We start from the raw sequence: 18449 nt of genomic DNA, 5'->3' as shown, positions 1-18449 counted from the left end.
TATATATACTGTATAAATACACTGGATAACATAGAATACATACTATTATACATATATATATATATATATATACTGTATAAATACACTGGATAACATAGAATACATACTATTATATATATATATATATACTGTATAAATACACTGGATAACATAGAATACATACTATTATATATATATATATATATATATATATATATATATATATATATATATACTGTATAAATACACTGGATAACATAGAATACATACTATTATATATATATATATATATATATATATATATATATATATATATATATATATCCTCCGTGTGTGTCTGCACTCCCAATGCTGTGTAGTCATCAACCAGGGTGCAAAGTCAAACAAGTATACAGTCTATATCCAATAAAGGACTGCACTCACTGGATTTAGTTTCAGAAACCTTCAAATCTTTAATTTTATTTTGTATTTTGATTGTGTTTTCTGGTGGTATGGTCATGGGGCCTTGTTTGTGTGTTACCATGGTGATGGATTTTTGGCGCAATTTTGATGTTTGTGATGGGTGGGGCTAGTGCTATATATTGCACACTTTGTTCACTTGCACTGTTGTCTGGTCTGAGGAAGGGGTCTGCGAACCCCGAAACGTTACCACAATAAAGATTTGAAGGTTTCTGAAACTAAATCCAGTGAGTGCAGTCCTTTATTGGATATAGACTATATATATATATATATATATATATATATACTGTATAAATACACTGGATAACATAGAATACATACTATTATATATATATATACTGTATAAATACACTGGATAACATAGAATACATACTATTATATATATATATACTGTATAAATACACTGGATAACATAGAATACATACTATTATATATATATATATATATATATATATATATATATATATACTGTATAAATACACTGGATAACATAGAATACATACTATTATATATATATACTGTATAAATACACTGGATAACATAGAATACATACTATTATACATATATATATATATATACTGTATAAATACACTGGATAACATAGAATACATACTATTATATATATATATATATATATATATATATATATATATACTGTATAAATACACTGGATAACATAGAATACATACTATTATATATATATATATATATATATATATATATATATATATATATATATATACTGTATAAATACACTGGATAACATAGAATACATACTATTATATATATATATATACTGTATAAATACACTGGATAACATAGAATACATACTATTATACATATATATATATATATATATATATATATATATATATATATATATATACTGTATAAATACACTGGATAACATAGAATACATACTATTATATATATATATATATATATATATATATATATATATATATATATATATATATATATATATATATATATATATACTGTATAAATACACTGGATAACATAGAATACATACTATTATATATATATACTGTATAAATACACTGGATAACATAGAATACATACTATTATATATATATATATATATATATATATATATATATATATATATATATATATATATATATATACTGTATAAATACACTGGATAACATAGAATACATACTAATATATATATATATATATATATATATATATATACTGTATAAATACACTGGATAACATAGAATACATACTATTATATATATATATATATATATATACTGTATAAATACACTGGATAACATAGAATACATACTATTATATATATATATATATATATATATATATATATATATATATACTGTATAAATGCACTGGATAACATAGAATACATACTATTATATATATATATATATATACTGTATAAATACACTGGATAACATAGAATACATACTATTATATATATATATATACTGTATAAATACACTGGATAACATAGAATACATACTATTATATATATATATATATACTGTATAAATACACTGGATAACATAGAATACATACTATTATATATATATATATACTGTATAAATACACTGGATAACATAGAATACATACTATTATATATATATATATATATATATATATATATATATATATATATATATATACTGTATAAATACACTGGATAACATAGAATACATACTATTATATATATATATATATATATATATATATATATACTGTATAAATACACTGGATAACATAGAATACATACTATTATATATATATATACTGTATGAATACACTGGATAACATAGAATACATACTATTATATATATATATATACTGTATAAATACAATGGATAACATAGAATACATACTATTATATATATATATATATAAACATTTGGTTTTTATTTATTAGCATACTCATTTCATTTTCTTTTCCTCATTTAGCAAACTGTGCTATTTTAAGTAAAAATACAGGTAAAGGTAGCCTGATTTGGGTGGAATAAACCTAATAGGACTCCTCAGAAATATATTTAACATCACAACCTAGAAATAGATATACAAGTCATATATTTAATATAAAACATAGTGTGCTGACATGATACTCCCATATGGTAAATGTTTTAAAGCTGTAATTGAATAAGCCTATATGGTTATTACCAATGGTATTGCATGAGAGTGCTACTCTAAGAGTTACAATTGTGGAATAGGTTTGACACACCCTCACCAGTTGTCTAATGGGACTAATTTAGTATTTTCACACCTGATGGGGGTGTGTGCTAATAACACACATGGATTGGTTTTTTGTTGCTTTATAAGCCAGAGCTCTCATTTCTTGAACAGAAGCCTGATGAAACAGACAGTAGTCTGAGAAACGCGTTGCATTCTGTCCTTTTTAATATCAGAGTCATATGGCTGATATCTGACTTTTATTTGCCATTAAATTGTGGTCTATTTTAACATTATTATGAGAGTCTGAGCTTGTTTATATCCACTGAGGACTTCACGGATACCGGCACTGATGCTGATACAGTGAGCTGGGACACTGCAAATTCCCAATACACTTGACTTAGCACATTTGGGTGCTGCTCCACTTGTGAGTATCCATTCAGCTTATATTCATCTTTCCGTTCATATCCACAGTATCACACTAGGAGGCGCCTTTGTTTTTTGTGATTGTATTCACAGAGAAAGATTTTTGGAACTACGGGCAATCTTGAAGGCTTGGCCACTTCTGGGTTTGTCCCAGTTTATCAGATTCCAATCAGACAATATAACCTTGGTGGCTTACATCAACCATGAGGGGGGAACAAGAATTCCTTGGTGATGATGGAAGTATCTCAGATTCTGGAGTGGGCAGAGGCCCACAGCTGTTCATTTTCAGCAATCCACATTCCGGGTGTGGACAACTGGGAGGCGGATTTTCTCAGCAGGCAATCCTTCCATCCAGGGGAATGGTCTCTCCAGTCCGAGGTGTTTGCAGAGATATGCAGCAAGTGGGGGACGCTGGAGATAGATCTCATGGCGTCCCGTCTCAATACCAAGCTTCCCAGGTATGGCTCGAGGTTGAGGGATCCCCAAGCGGATCTAATAGATGCACTAGCAGTGCCCTGGAGGTTCAAACTCATATCTTTTTTCCTCCATTACCGCTTCTTCCTCGAGTGGTGGCCCACATCAAGCAGGAGCGGGTATCGGTAATCCTGATTGCTCCATCGTAGCCGCGAAGGACATGGTTCGAGGATTTAGAGGGATGTCCTCATCTCCTCCATGGAAGTTACCTTGTCACAGAGACCTGCTGATACAAGTTCCATTTGTTCATCAAAATCTAGATTCTCTAAGGCTGACTGCATGGAGATTGAATGCTTAGTCTTAGCCAAGAGAGGTTTCTTTGAGAGTGTCATTGATACTCTTATTCAAGCTCGTAAACCATTTACTCTGCATATCTACCACAAGGTGTGGAGGACCTACTTATTCTGGTGTGAAGAGCGTGGTTTTTCCTGGCACAGAGTTAAGGTTGCCAGGATCTTATCTTTTCTCCAGGATGGGCTGGAGAATGGCATTTCTGCAAGTTAACTGAGGGGACAGTTTTCTGCCCTGTTGGTTTTATTGCACAAGAGATTGGCTGAGCTTCCAGACGTGCAGTACTTTAAGGCTCTGATTAGGATCAGACCTGTGTTTAGATCTGGGGCTCCTCCTTGGAGCCTAAATCTTGTTCTTCGGGTTTTGCAACAGGTTCCATTTGAGCCTATACATTCCATTGACATTAAATTATCTTGGAAGGTTCTCTTTCTATTGGCTATTGCCTCTGTGTGCAGAGTTTCTGAGATATATGCTTTGCAATGTAAGCCCCTTATCTGATTTTTCATGCAGATAAGTCAGTTTTAAGTACTAAATTAGGTTTTCTTCCTAAGGTTGTGTCAGATCGCAACATCAATCAGGAGATTGTGGTTCTTTTCTTGTGTCCTAATCCTTCTTCATTGAAGGAACGCTTACTTTACAATTTGGATGTGGTTCGCGCCTTGAAGTTCTATCTTCAGGCTACTAAGGAGTTTAGGCAATCTTCCTCTGTCTATTCGGGGAAGCGTAAAGAGCAGAAGGCTACTTCGACTTCCCTATCTTTTTAGTTTAAGGAGTATCATCCGCTTAGCTTACGAGAGTGTAGTGGAAGAAGATAAACAAATAGCAAACTATTTAAATGATTACTTTTGTTCAGTCTTTACAACAGATGGTAAAGATAGTGAGATTCTATTAAGTGATGTTACTGTAAATAATAATGTGAGTAGTACTTTTCTTATTACAGAGGAAAAGGTTTCAAGGGCTTTACTAAAAATAAAAGTAAATAATCTGTGGGTCCAGATAATATTCATCCAAGGGTTCTAAGAGAACTTTGATCCATAATAGCTACTCCATTAGCTGATTTATTTAATCAGTCACTTCTAACAGGAGTTGTTCCAAAAGACTGGAAAATTGCCAATGTAGTTCCTCTTCATAAAAAGGGTAGTAGGGAAGATTCTGCTAACTATAGGCCAGTCAGTTTGACCTCAATTGCTGGGAAATTAATGGAAACTCTTTTAAAGGAAAGACTTGTATCTTTCATTCAGACAAACAACTTAGAAGACAAAGGACAGCGTGGTTTCACTGCTGGAAGATCATGTCAGACTAATCTAATTGATTTCTTTGACCATGTAACTAAATTAATAGACCAGGGAGGAACTGTAGATGTTGCATATCTAGACTTTAGCAAATCATTTGACACCGTCCCACACAACAAACTTATTCACAAAATGTATTGCCTTGGAATAGATGCTAAGATTAAGTGGGTAGAATGCTGGCTTAAAGATAGACAGAGGGTTTCAATTAATGGAGAACATTCAAATGAGGCGTCAGTTACTAGTGGTGTTCCCCAAGGGTCAGTTCGTGGGCCTGTTTTGTTTAACATGTTCATAAGTGATAGTGGAAGTGGGGAAGGTTTGCTGATGGTACAAACATTTGTAACAGGGTAGATGTTCCAGGAGGAGTTGATCAAATGAACTGTGATATTAATAAACTAGAGGACTGGTCAAATAAATAGGATCTGAAGTTTAATATTACCAAGAGCAAAATTATGCATATAGGATCCAAAAACCCAAAGGCCACTTATAGGGGAATATTTATCAAGCTCCGTATGGAGCTTGAGGCCCCTTTTTTCTAAAGACCGCTGCTCCATAACTTTTCTTCCTGCTCTAAGGCCAGGGACAGAAATCAACCTGATCGAATACGATCTGGTTGATTGACACCACCTGCTAGTGGCCGATTGGCCACAAATCTGCAGGGGGCGGCATTGCACCAGCAGTTCACAAGAACTGCTGGTGCAATGATAACTGCCGACAGCGTATGGGTGTGTTTGATTGTGTGTGTGTGATTGGCTGTGTGATTGTGTGTATAAGTGTGTGTGTGCATGTGTGATTGGCTGTGTGATTGTGTGTATAAGTGTGATTGTGTATGCGATTGGCTGTGTGATTGTGTGTGTGTGATTGGCGGTGTGATTGTGTGTATAAGTGTGTGTGTGTGCATGTGTGATTGGCTGTGTGATTATGTGTATAAGTGTGTGTGTGTGCATGTGTGATTGGCTGTGTGATTATGTGTATAAGTGTGTGTGTGTGCATGTGTGATTGGCTGTGTGATTGTGTGTATAAGTGTGTGTGTGCATGTGTGATTGGCTGTGTGATTGTGTGTATAAGTGTGTGTGTGCATGTGTGATTGGCTGTGTGATTGGCTGTATAAGTGTGTGTGTGCATGTGTGATTGGCTGTGTGATTGTGTGCATAAGTGTGTGTGCGCATGTGTGATTGGCTGTGTGATTGTGTGTATAAGTGTGTGTGTGCATGTGTGATTGGCTGTGTGATTGTGTGTATAAGTGTAATTGTGTGTGTGATTGGCTGTGTGATTGTGTGTATAAGTGTGTGTGTGTGTGTGCATGTGTGATTGGCTGTGTGATTGTGTGTGATTGGCTGTGTGATTGTGTGTATAAGTGTGTGTATGCATGTGTGATTGGCTGTGTGATTATGTGTATAAGTGTGTGTGTGCATGTGTGATTGGCTGTGTGATTGTGTGTATAAGTGTGTGTGTGCATGTGTGATTGGCTGTGTGATTGTGTGTTTAAGTGTGTGTGTGTGCATGTGTGATTGGCTGTGTGATTATGTGTATAAGTGTGTGTGCGCATGTGTGATTGGCTGTGTGATTGTGTGTATAAGTGTGTGTGTGCATGTGTGATTGGCTGTGTGATTGTGTGTATAAGTGTGTGTGTGCATGTTTGATTGGCTGTGTGATTGTGTGTATAAGTGTGTGTGTGTGTGTGTGCATGTGTGATTGGCTGTGTGATTGTGTGTATAAGTGTGTGTGTGTGTGCATGTGTGATTGGCTGTGTGATTGTGTGTATAAGTGTGTGTGTGCATGTGTGATTGGCTGTGTGATTGTGTGTATAAGTGTGTGTGTGCATGTTTGATTGGCTGTGTGATTGTGTGTATAAGTGTGTGTGTGTGTGCATGTGTGATTGGCTGTGTGATTGTGTGTGTGTGTGATTGGCTGTGTGATTGTGTGTATAAGTGTGTGTATGCATGTGTGATTGGCTGTGTGATTATGTGTATAAGTGTGTGTGTGCATGTGTGATTGGCTGTGTGATTGTGTGTATAAGTGTGTGTGTGCATGTGTGATTGGCTGTGTGATTGTGTGTATAAGTGTGTGTGTGCATGTGTGATTGTGTGTTTAAGTGTGTGTGTGTGCATGTGTGATTGGCTGTGTGATTATGTGTATAAGTGTGTGTGCGCATGTGTGATTGGCTGTTATTGGGTGTATAAGTGTGTGTGTGCATGTGTGATTTGCTGTGTGATTGTGTGTGTAAGTGTGTGTGTGCATGTTTGATTGGCTGTGTGATTGTGTGTATAAGTGTGTGTGTGCATGTGTGATTGGTTGTGTGATTGTGTGTATAAGTGTGTGTGTATGTGTGATTGGCTGTGTGATTATGTGTATAAGTGTGTGTTTATGTGTGATTGGCTGTGTGATTGTGTGTATAAGTGTGTGTGTGCATGTGTGATTGGCTGTGTGATTGTGTGTATAAGTGTGTGTGTGCATGTGTGATTGGCTGTGTGATTATGTGTATAAGTGTGTGTGTGTGTGTGTGCATGTGTGATTGGCTGTGTGATTGTGTGTATAAGTGTGTGTGTGCATGTTTGATTGGCTGTGTGATTATGTGTATAAGTGTGTGTGTGCATGTGTGATTGGCTGTGTGATTGTGTGTATAAGTGTGTGTGTGCATGTTTGATTGGCTGTGTGATTGTGTGTATAAGTGTGTGTGTGCATGTGTGATTGGCTGTGTGATTATGTGTATAAGTGTGTGTGTGCATGTTTGATTGGCTGTGTGATTATGTGTATAAGTGTGTGTGTGCATGTGTGATTGGCTGTGTGATTATGTGTATAAGTGTGTGTGTGCATGTGTGATTGGCTGTGTGATTATGTGTATAAGTGTGTGTGTGCATGTGTGATTGGCTGTGTGATTGGGTGTATAAGTGTGTGTGTGCATGTGTGATTGGCTGTGTGATTGTGTGCATAAGTGTGTGTGTGCATGTGTGATTGGCTGTGTGATTGGGTGTATAAGTGTGTGTGTGCATGTGTGATTGGGTGTATAAGTGTGTGTGTGCATGTGTGATTGGCTGTGTGATTGTGTGTATAAGTGTGTATCAACAGCTATGGCTTCAGCTATCATCTCTATGCTGACGATACCCAGATCTACCTTTCCACCCTGCACTCTCTCCTTCTGTCAATTCTCACATCAGCGACTGCTTATCTGGCATTTCCTCCTGGATGGCCTCTCACCACCTAAGTATAAACATGTCCAAGACCGAACTACTTATAATTCCCCCCCTCTAACTCTACTCCAGTTTCTAATTTTTCCCTCACTGTTGGCGGCACCACTATCTCCCCATCACCCCAAGTCTGCTGCCTTGGAGTCACGCTTGACTCAAATCTGTCCTTCATTTCCCACATCCAATTGCTCTCTTCATCCTGCCGCAACCACCTACGCATTATCTCCAAAATTTGTCCGTTTCTAAGTGCTGAAACTACTAAACAGCTAATCCACTCCCTGGAAATTTCCCAACTTGACTACTGTAACAACTTACTAACTGGCCTCCCTCTCTCCCGCCTCTCTCCCCTCCAATCCATCCTAAATGCATCTGCCAGACTAATCCACCTCTCTCGACGCTCTGTGAGTCCCTTCACTGGCTCCCCGTTCACAACAGAGTTAAATTCAAAATTCTCACCCTGACCTACAAAGCCCTCACCAATGCTGCCCCACCCTACCTGTCCTCACTCATCAACAAATATACTCCTGCCCGTCCCCTAAGATCCAACAACGACCTGCTTCTTGCATCCTCTACCATCACCTCCTCTCATGCTAGATTACAGGACTTCTCTTGTGCGGCACCAACCCTGTGGAACGCACTTCCTCGTGCTGTCAGACTTGCCCCTAACCTCTCCTCCTTTAAACATTCCCTAAAGACCTTTCTGTTCAGGGAAGCTTATCACCCGACTTATTAACATACTAACTTCACTTAACTAACAGCTGCCCTCTATCTCCTCACTAATATCATTCTCACCTCTGCAGTCCCCACCTCCTGTTTCCCATCCTCCTACCCATCTAGATTGTAAGATACCACGGGAATAGGGCCCTCAATTCCCCCTGTTTTTGTCTGTAAAATTTTGTCTTATTGTATTGTTTCTCCATTGTACTGTTATCCTTGTACCCATGGGCAGCGCTGCAGAATCTGTTGGCGCTTTATAAATAAAGAATAATAATAATAATGTGTGATTGGCTGTGTGATTGTGTGTATAAGTGTGTGTGCATGTGTGATTGGCTGTGTGATTGGCTGTGTGATTGTGTGTATAAGTGTGTGTGCGCATGTGTGATTGGCTGTGTGATTGGGTGTATAAGTGTGTGTGCATGTGTGATTGGCTGTGTGTGTGCATGTGGGATTGGCTGTGTGTGCGTGCATGTGTGATTGGCTGTGTGTGCGTGCATGTGTGATTGGCTGTGTGTGCATGTGTGATTGGCTGTGTGTGTGTGAATGTGTGATTGGCTGTGTGATTGTGTGTATACGTGTGTGTGCATGTGTGATTGTGTGTATACGTGTGTGTGCATGTGTGATTGGCTGTGTGTGTGTGTGTGTGTGTGTATGTATGTATGTATGTATGTATGTATGTATGTATATATATATATATATATATATATATATATGTATATATGTGATTTTTGAGCTGTAGTTTATTCACTTCTCTGCTCCTGTCAAGAGCTCAGTACCCTGGCCCTATGCTCACAATGTGTTATCATCATTAGGCTGTATTTGGAGAAGCATCAGCCCTCATACCGACTGCACTCAGTGCGCTGCGGGGGCAATGAGGTTCACCTGTCTCTTTGTCCTATGGAGTTCTACAAAGTGAACAGCACGGCCCAGTGTCATGGGGGGTCACCGGTTGTGGTGAGCTGCACAGTGAAACCAGGAGTCAGCGGGCCACCTCCACCCAAAAAAAAGAAAGTAAACCAACTTCAACAAGAGGTCAGTAACTAGTTATAACCTGGTACTAGTGGTTACAGTGTGTGTTGTGTGTATGATGTCAGCAGTGACTGACTGTATTGTGTGTATGATGTCAGCAGTGACTGACTGTATTGTGTGTATGATGTCAGCAGTGACTGACTGTATTGTGTGTATGATGTCAGCAGTGACTGACTGTATTGTGTGTATGATGGGAGCAGTGACTGACTGTAGTGTGTAGGATGGGTGCAGTGACTGACTGTATTGTGTGTATGATGGGAGCAGTGACTGACTGTATTGTGTGTAGGATGGGAGCAGTGACAGACTGTATTGTGTGTAGGATGGGAGCAGTGACAGACTGTATTGTGTGTATGATGGGAGCAGTGACTGACTGTATTGTGTGTATGATGTCAGCAGTGACTGACTGTATTGTGTGTAGGATGGGAGCAGTGACTGACTGTATTGTGTGTATGATGTCAGCAGTGACTGACTGTATTGTGTGTATGATGTCAGCAGTGACTGACTGTATTGTGTGTATGATGGGAGCAGTGACTAACTGTAGTGTGTGTATGATGGGAGCAGTGACTGACTGTATTGTGTGTATGATGGGAGCAGTGACTGACTTTATTGTGTGTAGGATGGGAGCAGTGACTGACTGTATTGTGTGTATGATGTCAGCAGTGACTGACTGTAGTGTGTGTATGATGGGAGCAGTGACTGACTGTAGTGTGTGTATGATGTCAGCAGTGACTGACTGTAGTGTGTGTATGATGTCAGCAGTGACTGACTGTAGTGTGTGTAGGATGGGAGCAGTGACTGACTGTAGTGTGTGTATGATGGGAGCAGTGACTGACTGTATTGTGTGTAGGATGGGAGCAGTGACTGACTGTATTGTGTGTATGATGGGAGCAGTGACTGACTGTATTGTGTGTAGGATGGGAGCAGTGACTGACTGTAGTGTGTGTAGGATGGGAGCAGTGACTAACTGTAGTGTGTGTAGGATGGGAGCAGTGACTGACTGTATTGTGTGTAGGATGGGAGCAGTGACTGACTGTATTGTGTGTATGATGGGAGCAGTGACTGACTGTATTGTGTGTAGGATGGAAGCAGTGACTGACTGTATTGTGTTTAGGATGGGAGCAGTGACTGGCTGTATTGTGAGTAGGATGGGAGCAGTGACTGACTGTAGTGTGTGTATGATGGGAGCAGTGACAGACTGTATTGTGTGTAGGATGGGAGCAGTGACAGACTGTATTGTGTGTATGATGTCAGCAGTGACTGACTGTATTGTGTGTATGATGTCAGCAGTGACTGACTGTAGTGTGTAGGATGGGTGCAGTGACTGACTGTATTGTGTGTATGATGGGAGCAGTGACTAACTGTAGTGTGTGTATGATGGGAGCAGTGACTGACTGTATTGTGTGTATGATGGGAGCAGTGACTGACTGTAGTGTGTGTATGATGGGAGCAGTGACTGACTGTAGTGTGTATGATGGGAGCAGTGACAGACTGTATTGTGTGTATGATGGGAGCAGTGACTGACTGTAGTGTGTGTAGGATGGGAGCAGTGACTGACTGTATTGTGTGTATGATGGGAGCAGTGACTGACTGTATTGTGTGTATGATGTCAGCAGTGACTGACTGTATTGTGTGTAGGATGGGAGCAGTGACTGACTGTATTGTGTGTATGATGGGAGCAGTGACTGACTGTATTGTGTGTAGGATGGGAGCAGTGACTGACTGTATTGTGTGTATGATGGGAGCAGTGACTGACTGTATTGTGTGTAGGATGGGAGCAGTGACTGACTGTATTGTGTGTAGGATGGGAGCAGTGACTAACTGTAGTGTGTGTAGGATGGGAGCAGTGACTGACTGTATTGTGTGTTGGATGGGAGCAGTGACTGACTGTATTGTGTGTATGATGGGAGCAGTGACTGACTGTATTGTGTGTAGGATGGGAGCAGTGACTGACTGTATTGTGTTTAGGATGGGAGCAGTGACTGACTGTATTGTGAGTAGGATGGGAGCAGTGACTGACTGTAGTGTGTGTATGATGGGAGCAGTGACAGACTGTATTGTGTGTAGGATGGGAGCAGTGACAGACTGTATTGTGTGTATGATGTCAGCAGTGACTGACTGTATTGTGTGTATGATGTCAGCAGTGACTGACTGTATTGTGTGTATGATGGGAGCAGTGACTAACTGTAGTGTGTGTATGATGGGAGCAGTGACTGACTGTAGTGTGTGTATGATGGGAGCAGTGACTGACTGTATTGTGTGTATGATGGGAGCAGTGACAGACTGTATTGTGTGTATGATGGGAGCAGTGACTGACTGTATTGTGAGTAGGATGGGAGCAGTGACTGACTGTAGTGTGTGTATGATGGGAGCAGTGACAGACTGTATTGTGTGTAGGATGGGAGCAGTGACAGACTGTATTGTGTGTATGATGGGAGCAGTGACTGACTGTATTGTGTGTATGATGGGAGCAGTGACTGACTGTATTGTGTGTAGGATGGGAGCAGTGACAGACTGTATTGTGTGTAGGATGGGAGCAGTGACAGACTGTAGTGTGTGTAGGATGGGAGCAGTGACTGACTGTATTGTGTGTATGATGTCAGCAGTGACTGACTGTATTGTGTGTAGGATGGGAGCAGTGACTGACTGTATTGTGTGTAGGATGGGAGCAGTGACTGACTGTATTGTGTGTAGGATGGGAGCAGTGACTGACTGTATTGTGTGTAGGATGGGAGCAGTGACTGACTGTATTGTGTGTAGGATGGGAGCAGTGCCTGACTGTATTGTGTGTAGGATGGGAGCAGTGACTGACTGTATTGTGTGTAGGATGGGAGCAGTGACTGACTGTATTGTGTGTAGGATGAGAGCAGTGACTGACTGTAGTGTGTGTAGGATGGGAGCAGTGACTGACTGTATTTTGTGTAGGATGGGAGCAGTGACTGACTGTATTGTGTGTAGGATGGGAGCAATGATTGACTGTATTGTGTGTAGGATGGGAGCAGTGACTGACTGTATTGTGTGTAGGATGGGAGCAGTGACTGACTGTATTGTGTGTAGGATGGGAGCAGTGACTGACTGTATTGTGTGTAGGATGGGAGCAGTGACTGACTGTATTGTGTGTAGGATGGGAGCAGTGACTGACTGTATTCTGTGTACGATGGGAGCAGTGACTGACAGGGTGTGTTGTGTGTATTCTGTGGGCGAGACCAGAATGTATTTTATAACTAAATTTACACCTCTCTAATTAGGAAAATATCCGTCTAAAAGGAGGAGCTCGGCCTGGGGAGGGACGTGTGGAGGTGCTGAAGAAGGGTCAGTGGGGGACAGTGTGTGATGACCGATGGGACCTACAAGCTGCAAGTGTGGTCTGTAGGCAGCTTGGCTTTGGAAGTGCTAAGGAAGCCCTGACTGGCGCTCGCATGGGGCAGGGTGAGTGTGATTTAGTATTTATTTAATCTCCATCTAAGAAATGTTTTATCTCTCATTTCTGTTTACATTACATATAACCCCCACCTAGATTACATGTGCATACATTACATATCACCCCTCCTACATCACGTGTATACATTACATATCACCCCCTCCTAGATCACGTGTATACATTACATATCACCCCCTCCTAGATCACGTGTATACATTACATATCACCCCCTCCTAGATCACGTGTATAAATTACATATCACCCCCTCCTAGATCACGTGTATAAATTACATATCACCCCCTCCTAGATCACGTGTATACATTAAATATCACCCCCTCCTAGATCACGTGTATACATTAAATATCACCCCCTCCTAGATCACGTGTATACATTACATATCACCCCCTCCTAGATCACGTGTATACATTACATACAGTGGAGGCTCCTCCATATGTACACAACCGCACTTGAACCCCCAGCCCAAATGAAGGGGAAAAAAAAAACTTTGAATAAAATATTTTTCCAATAGCCCCCCTATTGGAAAAATGATATTTAATTTATAGCCCAAAAAAAAAATAAAAGCTTAAGTCTCTTTTTAAAAAAAAAAAAAAAAAAGTGTAGATATATATATATATATATATATATATATATATATATATCTCTCAAAGCGAAAAAAAACAGAGAGAAACACTGGGGAACAATATCATGTCCCCAATAAAGCCAGGGATTTCAGCACTCAAGTTACTTGTATGAAATAACTAACAATCACTCATATTTGGATAAGTCAAAAAAGTGAAAATTCATTCTGTTCATTCTCACTCCGGTGCAAAATACACAACAGCTGGGTCCCCTAAATGAAACCTGGTACGGATTACAAACATAATATTATAATTCTGTGCAAAAAATTATTTTAAAACATATTTCATGTTGTTGTGTAGAATAATAAAAATAAACAAACAAAAGCTGGCCAGCTTGCATATGGTTAACTCGGTATATGTAAATTACAAATACATTACTAAATTGCAACACCCCTACCAGAGGGTAGCCCTGCACTCCCACAGGAAACTGCTACCATGGAAAACAAATGGGGATCCATGCATTATAATAGTTACAAATACATGGCAACACCTCAGAGGATAACCCAATTGTTATTGGAAATCTGTTATCATGAGAAATATACCTGAGGATCTATGCCAGATAAATAATACCATTATGTCATGCAGACAATTATGTATAACCACTGTATACATTACGTTTATTTACACATTATATAGAAAATGAACAACTCTCCAACCAGAGGGTAGCACCAATATAAATATTTAAAGGTTATCGCTACCATGGAAACAAGTGGGATCTATGTTCAAATAAATAATAAATGCGTAATTACAGCCATACATAAAGATACATATATATTGCAACGTATCAATATAAACTGTTGCTCACATGTATCTAAATAGTAACATGTCAGTTCCAATCCTGCACTGTGTGCATTAGGGTGCATCGGAGTTTAAACCACTTTTTTCCGTGTGTACCTGCTTAGTATTTTATCAAGTGTGAACTCGTAAGTCCGTTAATACATTACAACAGGTTGCTTATATTTAAGGAATCCTCCACATCCAGAGTCCTTAGGATAGTTTATCCGGAACCAAGACATATTTATTTCTCCATGGCTGTAAACAAACTTTATGCGGTATCCATCGAGTGAACCAAGAAGCCGGGTCTCAGCTGCAAGAAATGACGTCACACGCCAACGGCCGTTTCACCCCCCACGTGACCAAGCGTCATAGGGCCTTCCTCAGGGCGTCTACATTAGCACTCCATGTGCGGTCCTTATAAGCACAGCCCATATTTTGGATTGGTGAAATATCAATAGTGTGGTTTTAGTAGCAACGATCAGGTGACTTTTATACATCCAGATCCATTCCATGTCACTACTAAATAAACGGAAAACTCTATTTGTTTGCACATTAATATTTAATTTATTAATCAATGGACAAATGGGTGCAAAAATGAATGAGCATTAGGAACAACTATATAGATAAATTAAGATATGGATTAGAATATGCCACAGTTATATATCCATATAATATTTTAAAGATAATGCTTAAGAGGCAACAATTTTATTTATTTTATTTTATTGTATTACTGGAAAAATATACAAAGCTACATTGTTATAGAAAAGGGGCAAAGTCTAATTTTTCATTTAATCCTCTTGGAGACAGGGTTTGCAACCTATAGATCCATGCTACTTCCTTTCTAAGTAACAAGTTATCAATATCTCCTCCTCTGCCATGTAAAGAGAAGTTTTCGATCCCTATTACTTTGAGACAATCAATAGAACAATTATGACATAGTTTAAAGTGTAGTGCAGTATTGCTGTTTATATTTCCCTCTTTTGCATTGACAATATCATTACTACGGTGTTCAGTAATTCTATCTTTCAGAATTCTCTTTGTTTTACCTGTGTAAAATAATGGGCATGGACAATATAAAAGATAGATAACATTATCAGATTTACAATTAATAAATTGTCTGATCTCATATGTTTTATAACCAGTGCTGAACTGTTTAGTTTTTACAATAAACTTGCAGAAAACACAATTTCCACATTGGAAGCAGCCCTGTAACTTTTGGCATTTTTCAAGCCAATTTTCTGCCTTAAGATTGCGTGTAAAGTCGCTCTTAGTCTTAAGCAACTTATCTTTCAAATTGGGAGCCCTACGTGCAACTAATGATGGGAATTCACCCACTACATTTTTTACATTTTCATCAACCAGCAAAAATTGCCATTTATTGTTAAGTATATTATGGACTTGGTTCCAATGCCCATTATATTCTGTAACAAATCTCACTCTGTTGTCAGTTTTTTTTGTCAAACAATAGGGAATCTCTATTGGTTTTAAGTGCACGATTCCTAGCATATTTTACATTTCGTTTTGAATAGCCTCTTGCTTTAAATCTATTAGACATCTCTTCAGCATGAAAGTTACATTTTGTTTTACTGGAACAATTTCTTCGTAACCTAAGAAATTGTCCAATAGGGATCCCTTTAATAAGGGATGGTGGATGATGGCTTGAGGTGAGTAATAATGTATTAGTAGCTGTACTTTTTCTATAGATTTCAGTAGTAAGTTTTTTACCCTCTTTCTTAATTTTTATATCCAAGAATGCCAATTCAGTAGTGCTGTAGTCATATGTGAGAAAAATATTAGTCATTCTTGTTTACATTGGCTACAAATTCTTTTAGAAGATCTAGTGACCCTTTCCAAAGAATAAATATGTCGTCCACATAACAACGCCATATTAATACTGAAGATGCTAGCCATTCATTGAATTCTTCAAACACAATAAGAAGCTCCCATAGGCCTAGGTGCAAGCAGGCATAGGAAGGGGCACAAGTAGCCCCCATCGCCGTGCCTCTTACTTGCTTATAGAACTTGTTATCAAATTTAAACACATTATTTTCCTAGATGAATTTCAATAATTCCACCAAAAATTCAGTATGTTTATCATATTGTTTACCTCTTGATTCTAGAAAATGTTGTACAGCTAGGATTCCTAGCATGTGTGGGATGGAGGAATAGAGTGCCTCAACATCTGACACTAGAATAGTTTCTTCATCTACTTCTATACCATCTAACTGACGTAAAAGGTCAGTGGTATCTTGAACAAATGTAGGTAATGATGATACAAATGTTTTTAAATAACTGTCTACATAATTACCAATGTGTTCAGTTATACTACCAATCCCCGAAATTATGGGGCGACCCGGAGGGTCTTGCATATTCTTATGTAATTTGGGGATACAATAGAAGACTGGAACTTTAGGAAAATTCACATATAGATAGTCAAATTCTTTTTTACTTATAATTCCATTCTTTCTTGCTCTATTTAGAATATGGAGCAATTCACCCTGTATTTTTACAATCGGATTTTCATGAAGCAGTTGATACTCTTCTTTATTGTTAAGTTGTTTTTTAACTTCTGAAACATAATTCGATTCATTCATTATGACTAAATTGCCACCCTTGTCCGCTTGCTTGATTATGATCCCAGGAGTGTTCATAAGCTCCTGTAAAGCAATTCTTTCATGTCTAGATAGATTATCGTTAATTATTCTATCAATTGGTAATTTTTCAATTTCTTTTTCTACCTCTTTTACAAAGAGATTAACTGCTGGCACAAGTGACAATGGTGGCATATAGCTTGATTTAGGTGTTGAGATTGGTGGAGGGATATCTATGATCTTATTACATGTATTCTCAGAGGTTGTTGGGATATTGCTAGTAAGGTCTTCAAATTCACCTTCACTAATCAAACTTTCAAGGGCATTTAGAGTAGCCTCATCTTCTTCAGTGATTTTCCCTGTTTCTAATTGATTTAGATTTTTTATTTTATTCTTAGCCATAACTTGTGAGAGGACGACTTTTCTAGTGAAAAGATGGAGGTCTTTCACTACAGTGAACTTGTCTAAGCTCCGTGTCTCTCTTTCTCTTTTTCTCTCTTTCTCTTTTTCTTTTTCTCTCTTTCTTTTTCTCTTTTTCTCTTTCTCTTTCTCTCTTTCTCTCTTTTTCTCTCTTTTTTCTCTATCTTTATTTCTCTCTCTTTTTCTCTCCGACAAGTCTCACAAGAATGACAAAATTTACAAATGTCTCCTGTGACACCTGGCCAAAAGAAAGCCTTTAGCAGGCAGCTGGTGGAGCACATTACTCCCATATGGCCTGCTCATGGTATTGCATGGGCAAAGCTAAGGAGAGCCTTCTGGTAGGGTTGAGGTACCATTAGCTGCTGCTTCTTTAGCCAAAGTTGTGCTGAGTTAGAGTTTTTGATAATACAATAACCCTTCTTCCCTCTGTACATGATCCTTGCTCTCCTCATGGTACCCAGAATTTGCTTAGGCCCAGTGTGTGTGTGTGTGTGTGTGGGGGGGGGGATTGCTAGCTATGAAGGGCATGCCAAATTAAAGGAGAACAGTCAGAAGGCATCATACACATC

General features: G+C 38.5%; 1 protein-coding gene across 1 annotated transcript in view; it reads left to right on the top strand.

The window, feature by feature from the left end:
- The window catches only part of LOXL3 (lysyl oxidase like 3), a 427846-nt gene that overhangs the window by 289277 nt on the left and 120120 nt on the right, over positions 1 to 18449 (top strand). Inside the window, exons 5-6 of the mRNA XM_053700379.1 lie at positions 9820 to 10039; positions 13282 to 13462. Coding sequence (XP_053556354.1) covers positions 9820 to 10039; positions 13282 to 13462 — 401 coding nt within the window. The remainder of the gene's footprint in view (positions 1 to 9819; positions 10040 to 13281; positions 13463 to 18449) is intronic.

Source organism: Bombina bombina, chromosome 2 (assembly GCF_027579735.1).
Source record: "Bombina bombina isolate aBomBom1 chromosome 2, aBomBom1.pri, whole genome shotgun sequence".
NCBI lineage: Eukaryota > Metazoa > Chordata > Amphibia > Anura > Bombinatoridae > Bombina > Bombina bombina.
Note: the sequence above shows the minus strand (reverse complement) of the source record. Positions and strands in the feature narration are given on the sequence as shown.